This window comes from Hippoglossus stenolepis, chromosome 13 (genome assembly GCF_022539355.2).
Source record: "Hippoglossus stenolepis isolate QCI-W04-F060 chromosome 13, HSTE1.2, whole genome shotgun sequence".
NCBI lineage: Eukaryota > Metazoa > Chordata > Actinopteri > Pleuronectiformes > Pleuronectidae > Hippoglossus > Hippoglossus stenolepis.
In genome coordinates this window covers 22,184,107-22,200,269 of record NC_061495.1, presented here as the reverse complement: position 1 = coordinate 22,200,269, position 16,163 = coordinate 22,184,107, and the positions used below count along the sequence as shown (strand labels likewise).

The 16,163-nt window shown below is 41.1% G+C and overlaps 1 protein-coding gene across 1 annotated transcript in view; it reads right to left on the bottom strand.

Annotated features, from left to right (window-relative positions):
* Nucleotides 1-283: 283 nt before the first annotated feature.
* Nucleotides 284-16,163, bottom strand: part of LOC118120533 (aryl hydrocarbon receptor) — a 42,565-nt gene continuing 26,685 nt past the window's right edge. Inside the window, exons 4-11 of the mRNA XM_035175590.2 lie at nucleotides 14,415-14,504; nucleotides 13,542-13,674; nucleotides 11,848-11,981; nucleotides 11,180-11,382; nucleotides 10,882-10,991; nucleotides 8,246-8,387; nucleotides 6,186-7,785; nucleotides 284-3,861 (exon numbers count right to left, since the gene is read on the bottom strand). Of these exons, the coding sequence (XP_035031481.2) occupies nucleotides 3,712-3,861; nucleotides 6,186-7,785; nucleotides 8,246-8,387; nucleotides 10,882-10,991; nucleotides 11,180-11,382; nucleotides 11,848-11,981; nucleotides 13,542-13,674; nucleotides 14,415-14,504 (2,562 nt within the window). The 3' untranslated portion in view covers nucleotides 284-3,711. The remainder of the gene's footprint in view (nucleotides 3,862-6,185; nucleotides 7,786-8,245; nucleotides 8,388-10,881; nucleotides 10,992-11,179; nucleotides 11,383-11,847; nucleotides 11,982-13,541; nucleotides 13,675-14,414; nucleotides 14,505-16,163) is intronic.

Here is a 16,163-nt window from a genome sequence, read left to right as displayed (position 1 = left end):
AAATACAATTTTCGGATAATTTTAGGTATTTCTTATCACTGATGTATGTTCGAGTGTTCATGTTTCTGATATTGTCATTATTGACAGGTGAGGCCTATTCGCACCTCCCCACCACGACCACTACTCCGCAGCCTCCAAATGACGTTAAAAGTGGAAGGTGCTGGTTCTTTGTGAGAAAGTGGAGACGTGTCGGCCATCTTTATCACAGTTTTTGTGATGTGACTGTGCACAACTGGAGGCCTCAGAGGGCGGAGACGTATCAGTTACATATACTCGAACGATGTTTGTGTTTTTTCACTGTGATTGAAGAAATCCTTTATTTAAAAGGAAGAAAATTATACATTTGAAACAAGCAGTCAAAGGACACGGGTCAAATCTACAACATCTACACCTTGTCCTGTTAGCATGTTAAATTTACTGTGGCTACCCAGAAAGACAAAATTAAACTCTCCAACATTATAGCCTATTCAACAAGTCTCAGTAGTATGGCACCATTTTCAGGCTGTCATAGAGTCCAGTGTTCTGTGATGAGGAAACTATTTACAACTTTTTAAAAAAGAAAAAAGAAAAAAGAATCAACAAAAGGAGTTTGATAAGCATGTGTTTTAAAAATAGTGCTTGAAACGAGTGACTCGACGTAAAACTATGTACATACCTGTATTTGTCAAAGCTGGTTTGCTTTATATACACATCTTTTTTTTCACACTGTTAATAAGTCACATCAATCATATTAAATATAGCAAACATTTCTGCTGTAGAAAATAAAAAGAAAGGGAAAGAAAAACATTTCGAACGACGTGTGTATCACATTTCAACATAAAACATACAGCAATAATATTAATACCGACAGTATGACATTATTTGAACAATTAAATGGAAATCTCTTTTCAGCATCTTTTCTTGATGAAATAACTTGACTCTGCATCATTTTCCAGTAATTTCACTATGTACAAGAAACATTCAGAACTAAATCCTTCCAGTAGAAATGAGATCTCTTTTTAATACTCACATTTGGTTTTTTTCAGTGTTTACTATTCTGTACCTGCCCCAAGATCCTGTGAAGACCCTGAGGTTAGCGACCTGATGATGTAAACATCACAAAGTTTTACTGCCTCTTCAGAGGAAAAGTCTGACATCTTGGAGGAGAAATGGTTTGTTTGTAACTCAGACGATAAATCAGGCGAGGAGATGAATATAATTTTGTTTGTTTGAGTAATAGATTGTAAATAAAATTGAACGATGCCCCCACTTCCTCCCACTATCCAGAAATTAAGCCAAAATACCAACGCTGCCATCTTGTACATTTGGAGTCAGAGTCTGTTCAGTTGGAATCAAGAGAAGGAGCAGCGGTTGCAAGGTCCAATGTAGCAAATTTTTGACTCAATGAGATCAAATACAAAGTCAATGCAAAAATAATTGGGACACAATGACGCAAAAGCCAATGAGCGTTAAGGACGACACTTGCTGACGACAGACCCTGCCACCGACCTAACAAACTGACTCATGATTGGTTGTGCGCAAACTGACTCAGCATGATGTAATTAGGCACAAGATGGTGGCATGTGTATGGGATACTGTGGCTTAATTTCTTGATAGTGGGAGGAAGTGGAGAAGTTGTCCGTCTTTATTTAATATCTCTGGTCTTCTCTCCCTCTGAGCGACAAAGCAAAAAAGATTTATTTTCCTAACACATCAGACTTTTTCTTTAAAACCTCGGGTTTGTTTGTACTGTAATGGACGTGGGTTTGGATTTACTGTAAAAAAAAAAAAAGAATAAGATTTTGCTGGTTTCCTCAGAAGAGCAACAGCTGCTTCGCAGGACAACGACAGAGGAGGACATTTTCTATTTCTTTTTTTACATCACTGCTTTTGTTCAAGAACCTGTTTCACACATTAACTTCAAAACAATCCAGAATGCTTACTTGCTGTAGGACATAAATAAATACAGTAAATTAAAACTAAGTGAAATCTCCTAATCAAGTCCGTTAAACTTTCAACAAAATAAGAGAGAAATTAAAAAAGAAAATAAAACTCATCCAAGAGGTCCAAGATTTTTAAAACATTATCAACAACCAAAAAAAAAAAATTCAAGTGGGGAAAGATGAAAATGATGACACTAATAAATCGTACAAGAGTGTTTGTGCTTGTGAGGACATTAACGCGTCACCTGAAATGTACCTCAAAGTAGGAATAAAAAATACAAACTTGTCCATCTTGCTTCAAAGATAAACAACAACAACAACAAAATAAAAACAGGGTCTGTTGTTCACCAGGGTCCCTGACTACAGATCTGCATTAAGTGGGTGCTTGAAATAAAGTGCAGGATATTTCTAGCCATAATTTCCATATTCTAGACTTTTTTTCCCTCCAAACATACGAAAAATAATCTCATTGTTGACGAGTAAAACTGTTCAACAAAGAAATCACTGAACACGGAAAGATTACATTCTTGTTGCGTGACGAAGAACTATGAGCGGCGCTGACGTCTCCCGTCGACCTTCACTGACAGAGAGCCAGAGTCACGTACGAGCTGCACTGACGGAGGTGACGTGTCGTACGGTGTTCGGATACAAAGACAAGCACATTTTTCCTAACGCTAACACCAGATTATGATTTGAATCTGGAAAATTTGGGAAAATTTGGGAAAATTTGGGATATATATATATACATATATATATATGGAACATTTTATAATCATTATTATCATCGATTAATTTGATGATTGTTGACTGATCGATAAATCAGTTTGTCTATAGAATGTCAGAAAATGTCTAAAAATGCAGCTTTGAATAATCTTTGTCAAAAGAGTCCAAAACTCAATGGTTCTGCCACAGGATGCCTGCTGATCACCAACCAGCTGAAGAAGCCGGCACCACCTCCATGTTTGTTTTTATTTTGAAGTTCCTGTGAGATCCAAAGTCTCTGGAAATGATTTAAATGCTGAGTGAGTGGTCCTGCATCTCGCCTGGATCGTCTAGTCTGTGGGTTCTCACGATTAAAAGATTAAAAACCAGTCAAACCTGTCGTGGTGTCTGTGGTCTAACGTGAAAATCAGTTCAGATAAAATCAACTGGTGAGCAGCAGGCAGAAGACAAAGAGAAGCAACAAATCCTGACATTTGAAAGGTTGGAATAAGGAAATGTTTTGTATTTTTCTCAGAAAATGACCAAACTGATAAATATATAAATTTCCTGTTGTTAATCTGCGGCGAACTTCAGGATAATCGACCCACCAATAAAACAAAGGTAATCCAGATGTTTGAGGACTGTTTCATCAAACTTTAACAGAAATCCTGCATTAATTGTTTTTTTTAATATAGAGAATAATTGAATTTAAAAGGCTCAGCAGTATCCTAATGTTTAGCTGCCTCGAAAAACCTAAACTGTGCTTTGCGTTGTATCCGAACTCATAAAACTCAGCTTCACAGGAACTCATATTTCCGTCGCTGTATTAAAACAAACTCCACTCAGCTCTCTTGACTGCATTATTGTAAACAAAGGACTCATATGATAATCTGTCTTGAAACACAACACGATGATCCCCTCCTCCCCCCCAAAAGAAATCAAATCCAAATTAAAAAAGAAAAAGAAAAGAAATACACATAGGCCTACGTTTGTTCAGCTTTGTTTGTTATGGTTTCTATAAGGCTGCTCCAGTCATTGTGTGTCTCTGGCCAGTAACAGTGTCTGTTAACTGTTGCTGGTCAGACGGTCAGAGGTAGAAGCCGGTGGCTGGAGGGTCGGGGAGGCTTGACAGAGTCTCAGGGCCGGGCATCTGGACAGTAGGGGGCGCTGGTCCGTTTCCGTTGGGCAGAGCACAGCCTCCTGGGTAAGTGCTGTTCAGGATGCAGCCGTTCTCCATCTACACAAGAGGGGAGGAGAGTGCTGTAGTTGCAAAATCATAAAATACAGTAATATATCTGTGATACTGTTGTGTAGATTTTGTGTACACTTTATCACTTTATGAGCTCGTTCCAGCTCTTCATTAAAGCTTAAGACGAGATATTCAAACCCTGATGTTTTGTATGGTTGCATCATTTAAATAAATAAAAGATGATCTGTGTTTTTTTTAATCACCTCTCACCCAATTCATTCTGATACATGTGACATCTTTGGCTTCAAGATTTATAAACAGTCTGACTTTCAAACGACTGCAGGTCTTTAAAGGGGAAAATTATTTTTATAGATCCATGTAGAACACTTGAAATACCAACCTTAATTTTACCTAAATATCTCACTTCTTAAGACACATCTGTATAAAAAAGCTTTTATCATTTGATGTCTTTTGCTTTTATTATCTATATTATGTTTATTATTAGTTTTACTCTGATTGTTTATTGTAAAGCACTTTGTTACTTGTATTGAAAAGTGCTTTGCAAATAAACTAACAGCTTTAAATACATTAGTATGCACCTCTTGTATTTGAAAGAAATACCATTGTCAGATGTTTTTGATCTTGACGTCTCTGTCTGCCTTAAAATAATCAGCAGTGATCAGACTCCACCACATCTGCTAATCTCCAGATCGGAAAACTCAACGTGTCGTCTTTTAACCGTTAAGGGAAATTTAATTGATCGTCAGGTGATTAATTTTTGTCGAACCAACAATTAAATAAACTAAAAGCTGTTAATTGACAGATGCATGTAGTGATGTAAAAGTTACTGATACACACACCAATATTATGAGTTCATTGGTTTGAATCAGTTAACTGCAAGTGAGACTTAACTCCTCACCTATTTCAACTGAAAACTCTTCTGCATTTTGTCAGTGCAACCACTTTGAAGTGGTTTTACATTTGAATGACAGCCAATATACACAGAGCACATGTGGCCAGTTTATTAGGAACACCTTGATAAAACTAATCCAGTCTAATACAACACTCTGGTAAGTGTGATGATGAATCCAACCTGAGAAAACCTTAATCCATTTATCAATATTTCAATCGATGTTTATTACAGTGTTGTGTGTAGTACCATATAAGGTCTCACACTTGTTACAAATATTTTACCAGAATAAAAGATTTATATGCACACACGATATAAAAGGGTGGTGTGGTCCTTCATTAGAGAGGTTGTATAGTGAGGAACATGAAACTAACTCTGGAAATGTCATGGCTGCCTGCTGATTAGAATTTGTACTAAATGTTGACAGATTCCCCTGAGGTGGCAGCAGCTGGACATTTTAAGTATAAAACCATCAGAGGAAAGGTCAGTGTGCGACTGAGTTATCAGTCATCTACAGTGTGTGTGTGTGTGTGTGTGTGTGTGTGTGTGTGTGTGTGTGTGTGTGTGTGTGTGTGTGTGTGTGTGTGTGTGTGTGTGTGTGTGTGTTTGTGTATCAGGAATATCGACAGCAAGTTCAGTTCATAAATGTTGGACATGTTGTGAGCTGTTGTGGACTTTTCATTCCTCCTCTGGGGGAACATGAATGTCTGAACCACACTGAACAACATCCCGTTCAGAAAGTTGTCCACATAAAACACTGAGGGCCAAAAAACTTTCTAAAATCATTGATGTGCAATATCCAAGAGCACATGACAACATTACTGAATGTCTTGTTTTGTCCTACCAACAGTCTATACAAATATTTATTTCAATATAAAATGTTAGACCAAGAAATTCAGTAAATTCCAAGTGCTGGGTGTTTCATCGGTTGGCTGATAAAAAATATTTCACAGACATCTGTATTTATGTTTGCTTAAAAACTTTTACTTTCCTAAACATACATTAAAGAAAAGATGTGTATTTATGTTAATATTTTACGCAAATTATTTCCTTAATTCAAATGTCTATATATTTGATTTTATTCATATTAGTTATATAGTTATTTATGATAAAGTTTATGGTAAAAATATCAATCTAAACTAAATCAAGTAATTTTACTTGAAAAATTAAAACAAGTAATTTATTATCAAAACAATTGCGGATTAGATTTGTTTATGTCGACTAATTGATTCATTGTAAAAGTATTGGAACTAACCCATAAAGCAAAGAGAAAAGAACATAATCATCATAATCCTAATTAATGATCATTCAACAAAACTTAAAGTTCTAAGAACTATTTCCTTTAACAGCAGCTAAGAGTGTGAGTGTATATTTCATGGTTTTACACACTATTCCCAAAGCTCATGCATGAACTTCCAGACTCAAACTGATATTAAACCTGTAACGATATCCGTGACCTCACCTTGCTATGATTGGGATCATGAGGCATCTCCGACGTCACCATGCCATAATGGTCTATCTGCCGGCAGGGTTTAGCCACACCCAGGATCTGCTCCAGGGAGGCGTTGGGGGGAGGGCACTGCGACAGGCCGGTGATGACCTGAGCCAAAGGAACCGAGATCTGCTCCTGCTGCTGTTTGTGGTTCATCCCCTGGAAGGACGAGACCATGGACTCAGCCCCCTGCTGCTGCCCGCTCCTCCCGAACAAACTGCTTCCGCTGATGGTGTAATCTACGTTTTCAACGTCAGCCATACTATAATCCATGCAGGAATCTAGTGAGGTGCTTGTAAGAGGTTTTTGGCTGTTGTCGAGGCAGGCGTTGCTGCCCAGACTCTGGCTGAATCTGTAGTCCTGCCACTGGGACTTCCCAGCTGCGTGCTCTGTGCCGGAGATGCCACACAGTCCGTTGAGGTTGGATGCCTTGTGTTTGGCATGGCACTGCTGTGAGAGCTGGTTCCGCATCCTGGGCTGCTGCTGCTGAAGGTAGTGTTGATGTGTTTGCTGCTGATCCACCGCAGAGGCCTTACCGTTGAAAACAGTCTGTTGCGTGTTCAAGTGTCCCAGCTGGATCCCTACACTGGTGAGAAGGCCTTGCGGCGTCCACTGACCATTAGAAACTGATTGATTTTGCCCCGGCAGCTCTCCATTAACTATCGTGTTCGTCAAATGGTCGCTCTGCTGGCCCCAGTCATGCGTCACTTTACCTGTTCGCATGTTGAGGTGCTGCTGCATCTGCTGCGAGAGCTGCACGATGGGAGCCTGCCCCACCAGGGGAGGCTTGTGATGAGGAAACTGCATTTGCACATTAGTGTCAGAGGTGGGATTACTTTCAGGAAGGGACAATGTTGTAACTGTGGCTGAGGCGCTACTAGGAGGCCCCTGGCCCGCGTGCGCTGCGGAATCAGTCTTTCCCTCTATGGTGTCGTAGATATATGAAAGGATCTCGTCATTTGTCAGCAGGTCGTCCAGCGTGGGCACCCGTTCAGGGTCCATCTCAATTCTGATCATCCGCTCGTCAAGCAACAGCAGCTCCAGGTCCTCAGCGCTTAGCCCCAACCCCTCCAGAGCTCCAAACAGCTCCCCGTTAGAACAACCCCCCTCGTCTGCATCCACCACCCCCTGGCCTTCCAAGGAGAGCGAGTCCAGAGTAGCCAGCAGCGGGTCGAAGCTCGTGTTCGGCTCGGTGCTGCCTGGACCCACCACGCCGTTGCTCGGCTCGTCCCAGCTCCGGTGCAAGCTGGAGGATTCGGAGTCAGAGAAGCCCATTTGCTCTCCAAAGAAGGTGCTGTGGAACGACATCTTGGGCTCCAGGGCAGGCTGACAAACGTACACCGACTCATCCTGACTCATGAGCGCCCCCAGGAGGGAGCCGGGGTCCAGACCGTCCCTCATCAGCCTGTCAGTCCGGCTCTTCTTTGATTTGCTTCCGTTTTTCTCGTGGCCTACGTCTCCAAAGCCTGCGATGGGATGGTTGGACTGGTAGAGCAGGGCCTCACCTGTGGCATAGGTGAAGGGCAGATGCATGGAGCGCTTACGCAGGTGTTCTCCTCCCTCTTCATCCCTGTGATGACAGAAGACAGGGTTGTTATCTGGAGACCTCGCAGGGGCAATTCATTATGGGCAAAGTTTCCAGCTTGCGTTTGGTTCTTACCCACTTTTCACATATGTTTAAAATGTTAAGACAATAAATGTCTGCACATAAGTTCAGTCTCCCACAAACGTCTTCAGACCAAACGTATGTCCCAACATTTCCTGTCTCCTGGTGCTTTTTAGTTTGGATGCGTGTGCTATCCTGTACTTTCTATAATGTAAAATGTATCACAATAAAACAAATATTTGAAAATGTGCTAGATAAACTCCGTGCAAAAACCAGATTAATGCAAAGAGCAGTGGTTATTTGACCCCAGAGAAACTTAGATTTTTATATACACATATATTATAACATTAAATTATTGTTGTTTTGTCTGTCTACTGGTACATTGTGTTGGTTTACAACAAAACATGAAGGGACAGGAACATACAAGAGAGGCCTCTGGGTGGCGATGATGTAGTCCGGTTTGCCGTTCTTGTAAACCAGTCTGGCATTAGCCTGGACCCATTTCCAGCGATTCTCCTTGGTGAGGAGCCGGAACACGGTCAGACCACTTTCTCCTGTCTTCATCACTACAAACATACAAAACAAACACAGGTATAAGTAATAAACTCCACATAGACAATAATATAAACCTCCTTAAAGCACAGAGCTGAGCACTGAGCTGTTAAAAGGAAGAAATTCAACGGCCAGACGTCCTGTCAGGTGACTTATTAGGTTATTCAAGGTTATTAGGAGGAGGAGGTTATTTAAGTTTACACAGTAAGCTTCTCTCTACTAGCAGGGCCATGTGGAGTCTTTTTCTGGAGAGAGTCGTATTAGATGCTAAATGTTGGAGTCAAGTTCATGAGGTCACAGCAAAGCTTGATTGTGTGGGCTATGTGTTTCACCCCAGTGTGTGTTTATTTGTCTGTTAGTTTGTAAGCAAGATAACACAAAAACAGGGCAACAGGTTTCCATGAAACTTGGTGGAAGGAAATGTTGTGGGTCAGAGGACAACTCAGTACATTTTGGTGCAGATCCGCACATGGGGCAGTTCCAGGAATAGAGTGTTTTGCGAAATCTTTGTTGATTTCTAAGAAAATAATTCATGGATCTTGCTGAAAAATAAGAATCTGACATATTTAGAGGACTGTTACTTATAAGTGTGTGCGGTTTGGTGCTGATCTAAATAAAAAGCGACATTGTAGTTTGTTTCTTTGTTAGTCAGCAGGATTATGCAAAAGCAGCTGAACAGATTCCAACAAAACCTCTCCTTCTTTAACATATCAACTCTTTTTGGACATTTCCCCTGATTTCCGTGGGAATAATTCATGCATCTACGAGTTTGTGTAATTTAGTGCAGATCCAAATAAAAATCCGGATCTAGTGGATTTAAATGTGATTTCTTAGAGGGGTCGGCTTTTTTAACTGCTGCACGAATACATTTTGTAATCACTTTCAACATCGAAATGGGGGCCTTGGCGAAGGTACGTGCTCTACTGAGTCTTTCTAGTAACATATAGTATACATTCACTATATTACAGGGGAGAAAACAGTGAGCTCTAATTAGATCACTTTTTATCTTTCTTTAAACTCATGAATCCTGTTCTGTCATTACGTTGTTGTACAGTTGTGAGAAGAAGAAAAAGGAAGTTGAGAAGGTGACTCAGGCCACAGAATCCCACCCTGACATGATCACATGATCACATGCTGAGATCAGGTGGCTCCTCTGTGCAGAAGCTGCGCTCGCTCCTGCATCTTGATTAAACTGCACTGATCCGTGCACTCCGGGCCACGAGAGCGCACTCAGCTACATGTTTGATCTCCGCAATGTTTGTGTGTTTGCTGCTGCAGTATGGATCATCTCTCATGCTTTGCTCATGCACTGGATTTGTGGGCCCTATCCTCTCCTCTGGCAGCTCTGCAGCTTTGCTCAATCTGCTTCGTAATCCAGCAGGATTACTTGTGAAAGCTGTCTGAACTCTCTGACCAGGTTACACCAGGCCTCCCCAACTTTGTTTGAAAACAGAACCCAACTCAAAATAGAAACACGGTTCTGTCAGACAAACAAAGAAAGACTCATTATCTCTTGGCTTCATTATCTAACAGTGGTTTTCAGACTGTGTTTACATTCAGCCAGACTGATTGTGTTGCAGCAGTTTAGAGGATCATGTTCTGCTCATGAGAAAATCATGTAAAGTCTGGTAAACTGCAACTTGTGACATGATAGGTGCGTCCATCCTCCAGAGCATTTGAGCTCATTACCTCCAGCAAGGAGTTTTCCTTTCTTTGCCGTTTGTTTATCCGTCAGCAGGATTACGCAAAAACTATTACACTTTAATTAACATCACAAGACAGAACGTGACAGCATCCCTTTCAATGGTATGCACTGCTCAAGGATGGTTTTTCCCAAATATGCTCTGTGACAAACTCTCTTGCATCCAATAGAAACAAAGGATCCAGCCCGGCACAGAACGCAGAAAGGAGGAAAAGCTGATATTTGTGTGTTTGTTTCTCGAGGGAGAAGAAAAGGCATAAATGAAACAATTCTATCTCAAGTATGACTTGTCTCATGTATTTATCCATGTGAAAATATGAGAAATAGAAACTAAATAGAAACTAAAATGAGGCTGAAGTGAGAATCCCACTCTGGTCTCCCGAGCTGTAGAAGAGCAAACTTTGAACAATACAACTTTTCTTTGAGGTATCCGCTCTCCGAGTGCCCGTCTAGTTTTACAAGTGAAATGGATCCGAAGATATCTTGTTTATCTTAATAAAGTGTCCTTACATTCATTCATTGAAATTCCCCATCTCTCCCTAATGTCAGCTCTTAACTGTCCAATGTCCCTGGAAAATACTTCAAATGATTGAAACGTGTCAGTTTAAGTGATGTTTACATTGGCAGAGTCTTGAAATGACTTGTAGTTTATTTGTATTGTGCTGATGTCAACCAGTTGACGAATTGAAGTGAGTCAATAAAAGAATAAAAGTGTTATATATATATATATATATATGTTAGGAAGCACTGATTATTTCTTCTTCATTGATAAGTGGTGCTGTATGTATGTTTGTAGCGTAACTTACTTCGGACGTGGTTTTCTGCACAGTACAACATATCTGCTGCGTGGATGAACTGATACCCAGATCCTCGGACCCGCAGTTCAGCCTCGGTGTACCCCAGTACTATCTTCCCCCTGTGTGTGAAAAGATAGTAATTCACTCAACATTTATCATATAGGACTGTACTGAGGAAATATTCAAAAGAACAACAATAGCAAAACAAATTACACATCTGGATGTAATATATACGGATATTCTCGTGGCTTGTTAAGACTGTGAACCGAGTGTATGTGAACTGTGTGTTGCTCGTTGGTTTCATTACTTTGCGTCACAGGCCAGAGGTGTGAAGTCCAGCTTGTGTTTGGTTCTGAAGATCATGTTCTTGGTCCTGATCTCCAGGATGGACGGAGGCTGCAGAGGAGTGGCGATGGCGAAGAGGGCGAGCTGCGGCGGGGCCTTCCCTCCGTTTTCTTGTCGCTGGTTCTGTCCGTGCAGAAACTTGAGCCGGCCCTGGATGTTCAACGCCTGCAGACAGGAGAGTAAGGCTAAGGAAAGCAGTTTGATAAAAAGTTCTCTTTTATACATGTACTTAACACGTGTTCATATCTGAGAATGGCATTCATTCACTTGCACATTTAAATAATATAAAGCTGGCAGTTTTATAATTTCTGTAAATCAAACATGTTTGAGGATTATCAGTTTGGGACTGCCTCTGTAACACTTTACCAAACAACCTGGAATGCCCAAGTTCCCGGACCAGATTTCTCCTCTGATTCTAGATGAGGCACAAAATCTCTGCAGTCGCAGCCCAGTTTAAATCAAATATGCTCCAAAAATGTATGGATTCTTCCTTGGACATTTCCCACCATTGCACCAAGTTTCGATAAAACAGTCAGCAGTCAGGTACAAGTCAATAAAAAGTCAACACTGAAGTCTCATATAAAAACATCTTCACTCCTCATCTTTCCAGTGCTGTAACGTGTAACCTACCAGAAAGCCGGAGGAGTTGTCCAGCAGGCAGCGGAAACGACAAACAAAGCTCCTCTCGAGGAAGGACGAGTTTTCTGGGGGAAGCTGTTCAGGGTTGTAGGTGACCAGAGACGTGCCACTGTCAGGTTCCGTCTCTGTGGGAAACACAACATGAGCCACGGTCAGCTTTAACTCACAATAAATGAAAACAGCTTTATATTGGTCTGTATCTGCAACAGCAGTCGTATAAAGATGATCTAACTTTAAAGACACAGTGACCTGGGATCAAACTGCGTCTGTTTTTATTCCTGAGCTACATTTCACTGTTGTTTTCATATCATCCACTGTAGAAGATGCACTTATGTAATGCTGCCTTGAGCTCGATCTGCCCGAACACAGCGAGCAAGGACGTTTGTTGCAGTTAGAGCGGAGCCAGTGAACCTGCCCTGCGCTGTGGGAATGGGTCAGTTGTGTCACGGCTGCGGGTCTTAACCTGAACACATTGCTCAGAACCAAAGCACAGACGTAAGCATCTTAAAACCCAAATACAGATCTGGGACCACTTCACCTCATAAGCCACAGTGAGGATTACAGGGTCATGTGACCTGACCTGAGGATGGTGTTGTGTACTTAACCGTCTAATGTTGATGTCTAAATGAGTATGATCATAAACAAACACACACACACACACACACACACACACACACATACACACACACACTTTCTTAAGGCTGCAGTGGATGCAGCACATGTAGCAGGAATACAGATTTTTGGATTGGAGCGATTCTAATTATTCTATCAATTAATAATAACAATGAATAATTAATTATTATTATGAATTAATAAGGTTTTACTGAAAGACTTTTAGAACACTGTTGGTTGAACTGTCGTCGATTTATAGTACAGGTCCGCACTAATGATGATATTTTATCAAATCTTTCCTCTATGTTAGAATCTAGCGTCCAGACTCAAGTGGAATTACAAGTCACTGAAACTGAGATTTTTACGACCGTGTTCCAAAGTGTGTATTCTGTCATGTCTACGTGTAAAACCGAGCGTATAGGAAACAATGACGTCACAGCTTACTTTGCACATGCTCTCTGTTGCTTTGAGTAATGAGCATGTACCTGGAACAACAACAACAGTGCCGACTACTTACCGGTTTCTCTACGTTTGGTTTGTGCTGCTCGGTCTAACTACTATTTTGCAGCAAAATTTTGCATCACTGCACCACATTACCAGCATTCACCCAAATATGATTTGGACTGCAGTGTTATGTGTGTTATTTGCCAAATTGGCCCTGCTTGCTTGTTTGAGCGTCAGTTTTAATGCTTCGTCGTCTGGACGGACATATTTTGTAAAATGGAGGGGAAAATATTTATTCAAAAAGTATACACAGTAGTTTGGACAAGGCCTGAGAGGAGTTTTCATAGTCTATGCATCTGCTTTTTTATGAATGGTCAAAAGATATCATACCCTGCAAGTCCTGCTGATTTAAAGCCAATTTTTACATAAAATCATCCATTTCAGACACACTGTCCCAATCTTGGGTCAAAAATTGTCGAACCCTAATTTTTTAAAACTTCATTTACAAAATGTGACTCATCATCGTTTTCAAAAGTCACTCATAACTCCTTGATTTGGTCCCTGTAGGACCTTACAGATCTGTTGAGGCCGTGATGAAAGGCTCATGTAGGAGAAGAGAGAGCGATCACCTTGGGGGGAGTCCTGGGTGACGGCAACTGCAGCCGCAGCAGGAGGATTCAAAGCCCAGTGCAGGCTTCTCCTGAGCTCCTGCTGGTCCTCTGTGTGGACCAGTTCATAAACACTCTGGTGCATGACGTCCGTCTGAGAGAAATAATGAGATGAAGGATTAGCCAATGACGAAATGAAGAAATTACAAAGGGAGCGATAAACAGGAAGAACGAGTGTGGGTATTTAATTTGTACCACCACTCATCATTGTGTACAAGTCAGTCGTAGACCGACCAGTCCATGTGGCTCCAGGGTCCGTGAGACAAGTTTCCTAAAACCTTATGCCCAAAAGTGAACGTCAGTCGATCTGTCGAGCAGAGATCTGCTGCTCAGTGCAGTTCCCTTCTGTGACGAGTGGTTTCAACTAAAGGCCAAGCTATAAATAGGTCAGGTCTTTTTGCTGTTGTTTGAGCCTCTGTCTCTGCACCATGCAGGGAGTCGACCAATAGATCAAACAAGACCCCCGAGCTGCTCCCAGCAGATGCTGCACGCAAACCATCCATCCAGACCCCACTGTCAGCTGCAAACACCGAGCCTCGAGATGTCTAATACATCAAGTGCTTCTGTGGATTTTCACCACTCTGTGTCTACAAGCCCCAGAAAATGATAAATATGATGGGTTACAATGCTGTAAACACGCTGTTGTCTTCCACTATGAGCAATCCAACGAGATGCTGGAACAATTACTCAGCTGTCTGATTGTAGAAGGGGAATCCCTGGAGTAATGACGATGCAGGCGGTATGACTGTGCAGGCATTGTTGAGGAGAGTGTTGTTGAGACAACTTCTGTAAGTTAAGCAAACAAAAAGAAAAAGACTTGTGTTAATAGGATACCTGGTGGAAGCCCAGGTAGTCCTGGATGGTGTGAGAGGAGTAGAAGATGGTTCCACTGGCGGTGATGACCAGGACGAAGCCGTTGAGAGCCTGTGGGTCAAACAAAGGAAATTTAGAAGACGTCCATATGTTACATTTAGTCTTGCTGATTATTCTGAATGGGCTTCCAGTCAAAAAACTATTTGTAAGTTTTCTCTGCCACTGATACAAGCCGGGAGCACGGTAACAGTGATGGTCGCTTGCAAGACAAGAGGTTGATCGCTGCTCTCTCTGAGCAGTGCAACTTCTTCAGGGCAGACTGGACGCTGCAGTGACTCTTGGACAGCGGCGAGACAGACCAGACAGCCCGGGGCCAACTATGCAAACTTCAGTGGAATAAAAGAAGTGATAGAAATAGAAGCAACATGAGTGAACACTGGCATCGAGCTCTTGACGTTTCTGTTGCATTGGTAAGTTAACAGGTGTTAATGCTAACATGGGCTATGCAGCATTAGCAACACTTGTAAATAAATGGAGAACTGCATTGTGTGTAATGTAGTAAGTAATATATTTCCCTGGCTCTGAAAAACCAAAATGTTGTTTATGAAAATGGTTTGAGTGGATTTCAGGTGATCGCCTGCTCTGTACATTGAAACGCTCAGATCTCCCATTTCCACTGAACTAACCTCGACATTCTCTGCAACTTATTTTCAAAAAACAACATTTTGATCATAATTAAAAATATAAAGGGGAGCTTGAAAATGTGTCATTTCTGATTTGGAATTATATTTAAATCGTGGATGGACACATAACATTTGTCAGAGATGCTGCTAATATCATAGTAACATGTTATTTTATTGAAGTGCGAAAAGCCTCCACTCTGTTCTGCTGAATATGTTGTTAAGTTATTCAGTTATTTCAATTCTTCTGTACATCTCTTTTTGTAATTTTGAGAGCTAGCGAGGAAAGGAAGGACAATGAGGGAACATGTTGAGTAAAATGGAGCGCACTCAGTGTTTCTCTGCAAAGGGGAACAGCTGGTCCAACATTTCCTCCTCACTAAACACAAACGTGCCCTCCCCTGGTACGACAATATGTCGTAAAAAAAGTGTACTGTACTGTTTGTACTCACAAACAAACAAACAAACACTCATCTGTTTGTAAATTAGTGATGACTAATGCTGGAGACGCCATGTTATTCTTTGGAAAACACATCAGTGATTCACCTCAATTATTTGTGACAGTTCCTCCAAAGTAGAATCTGTTTTGACACAATTATCGTAAACAATCTATTACTAATGCACTTTCTTTTACTGCATTTAAATTTCTATGTAATGTCGGGCAAAGTTTATAAAATTCAAGATTTTTTTTTTTTTTGCTATTGGATGTGAAAATCTGTGCAATACAGAGAAACCATGTAGGATTGTCTGCTCGTGAACTTATTGACCTTCCAGCTGAATATGATTTGCTGCTTTCAAGAACAGGAGCGATGCTTTAAAACTGTTGCAATCAAAAAGGAAAATAAATCTTTCAAACAGGCCAGTTTTTGTTGTCAGAGCAGCACAATTAACCATGTTTCCTCCATTTTCAATCTGAATAATTGATTCGCTCGCAGCTCTTGTATAATTCACATGTGTCTGATGTGAAGAACAGCAGAGAAACCGGCGCAGACTTCAGGTTCAGAAATAAACCTTTGCACTCTTCTGCCTGTGAACCGCTCGCTGTCCGTCTCCCCTTTCATCCCGAGGATGAAAAGGAGGACGAGGAGGA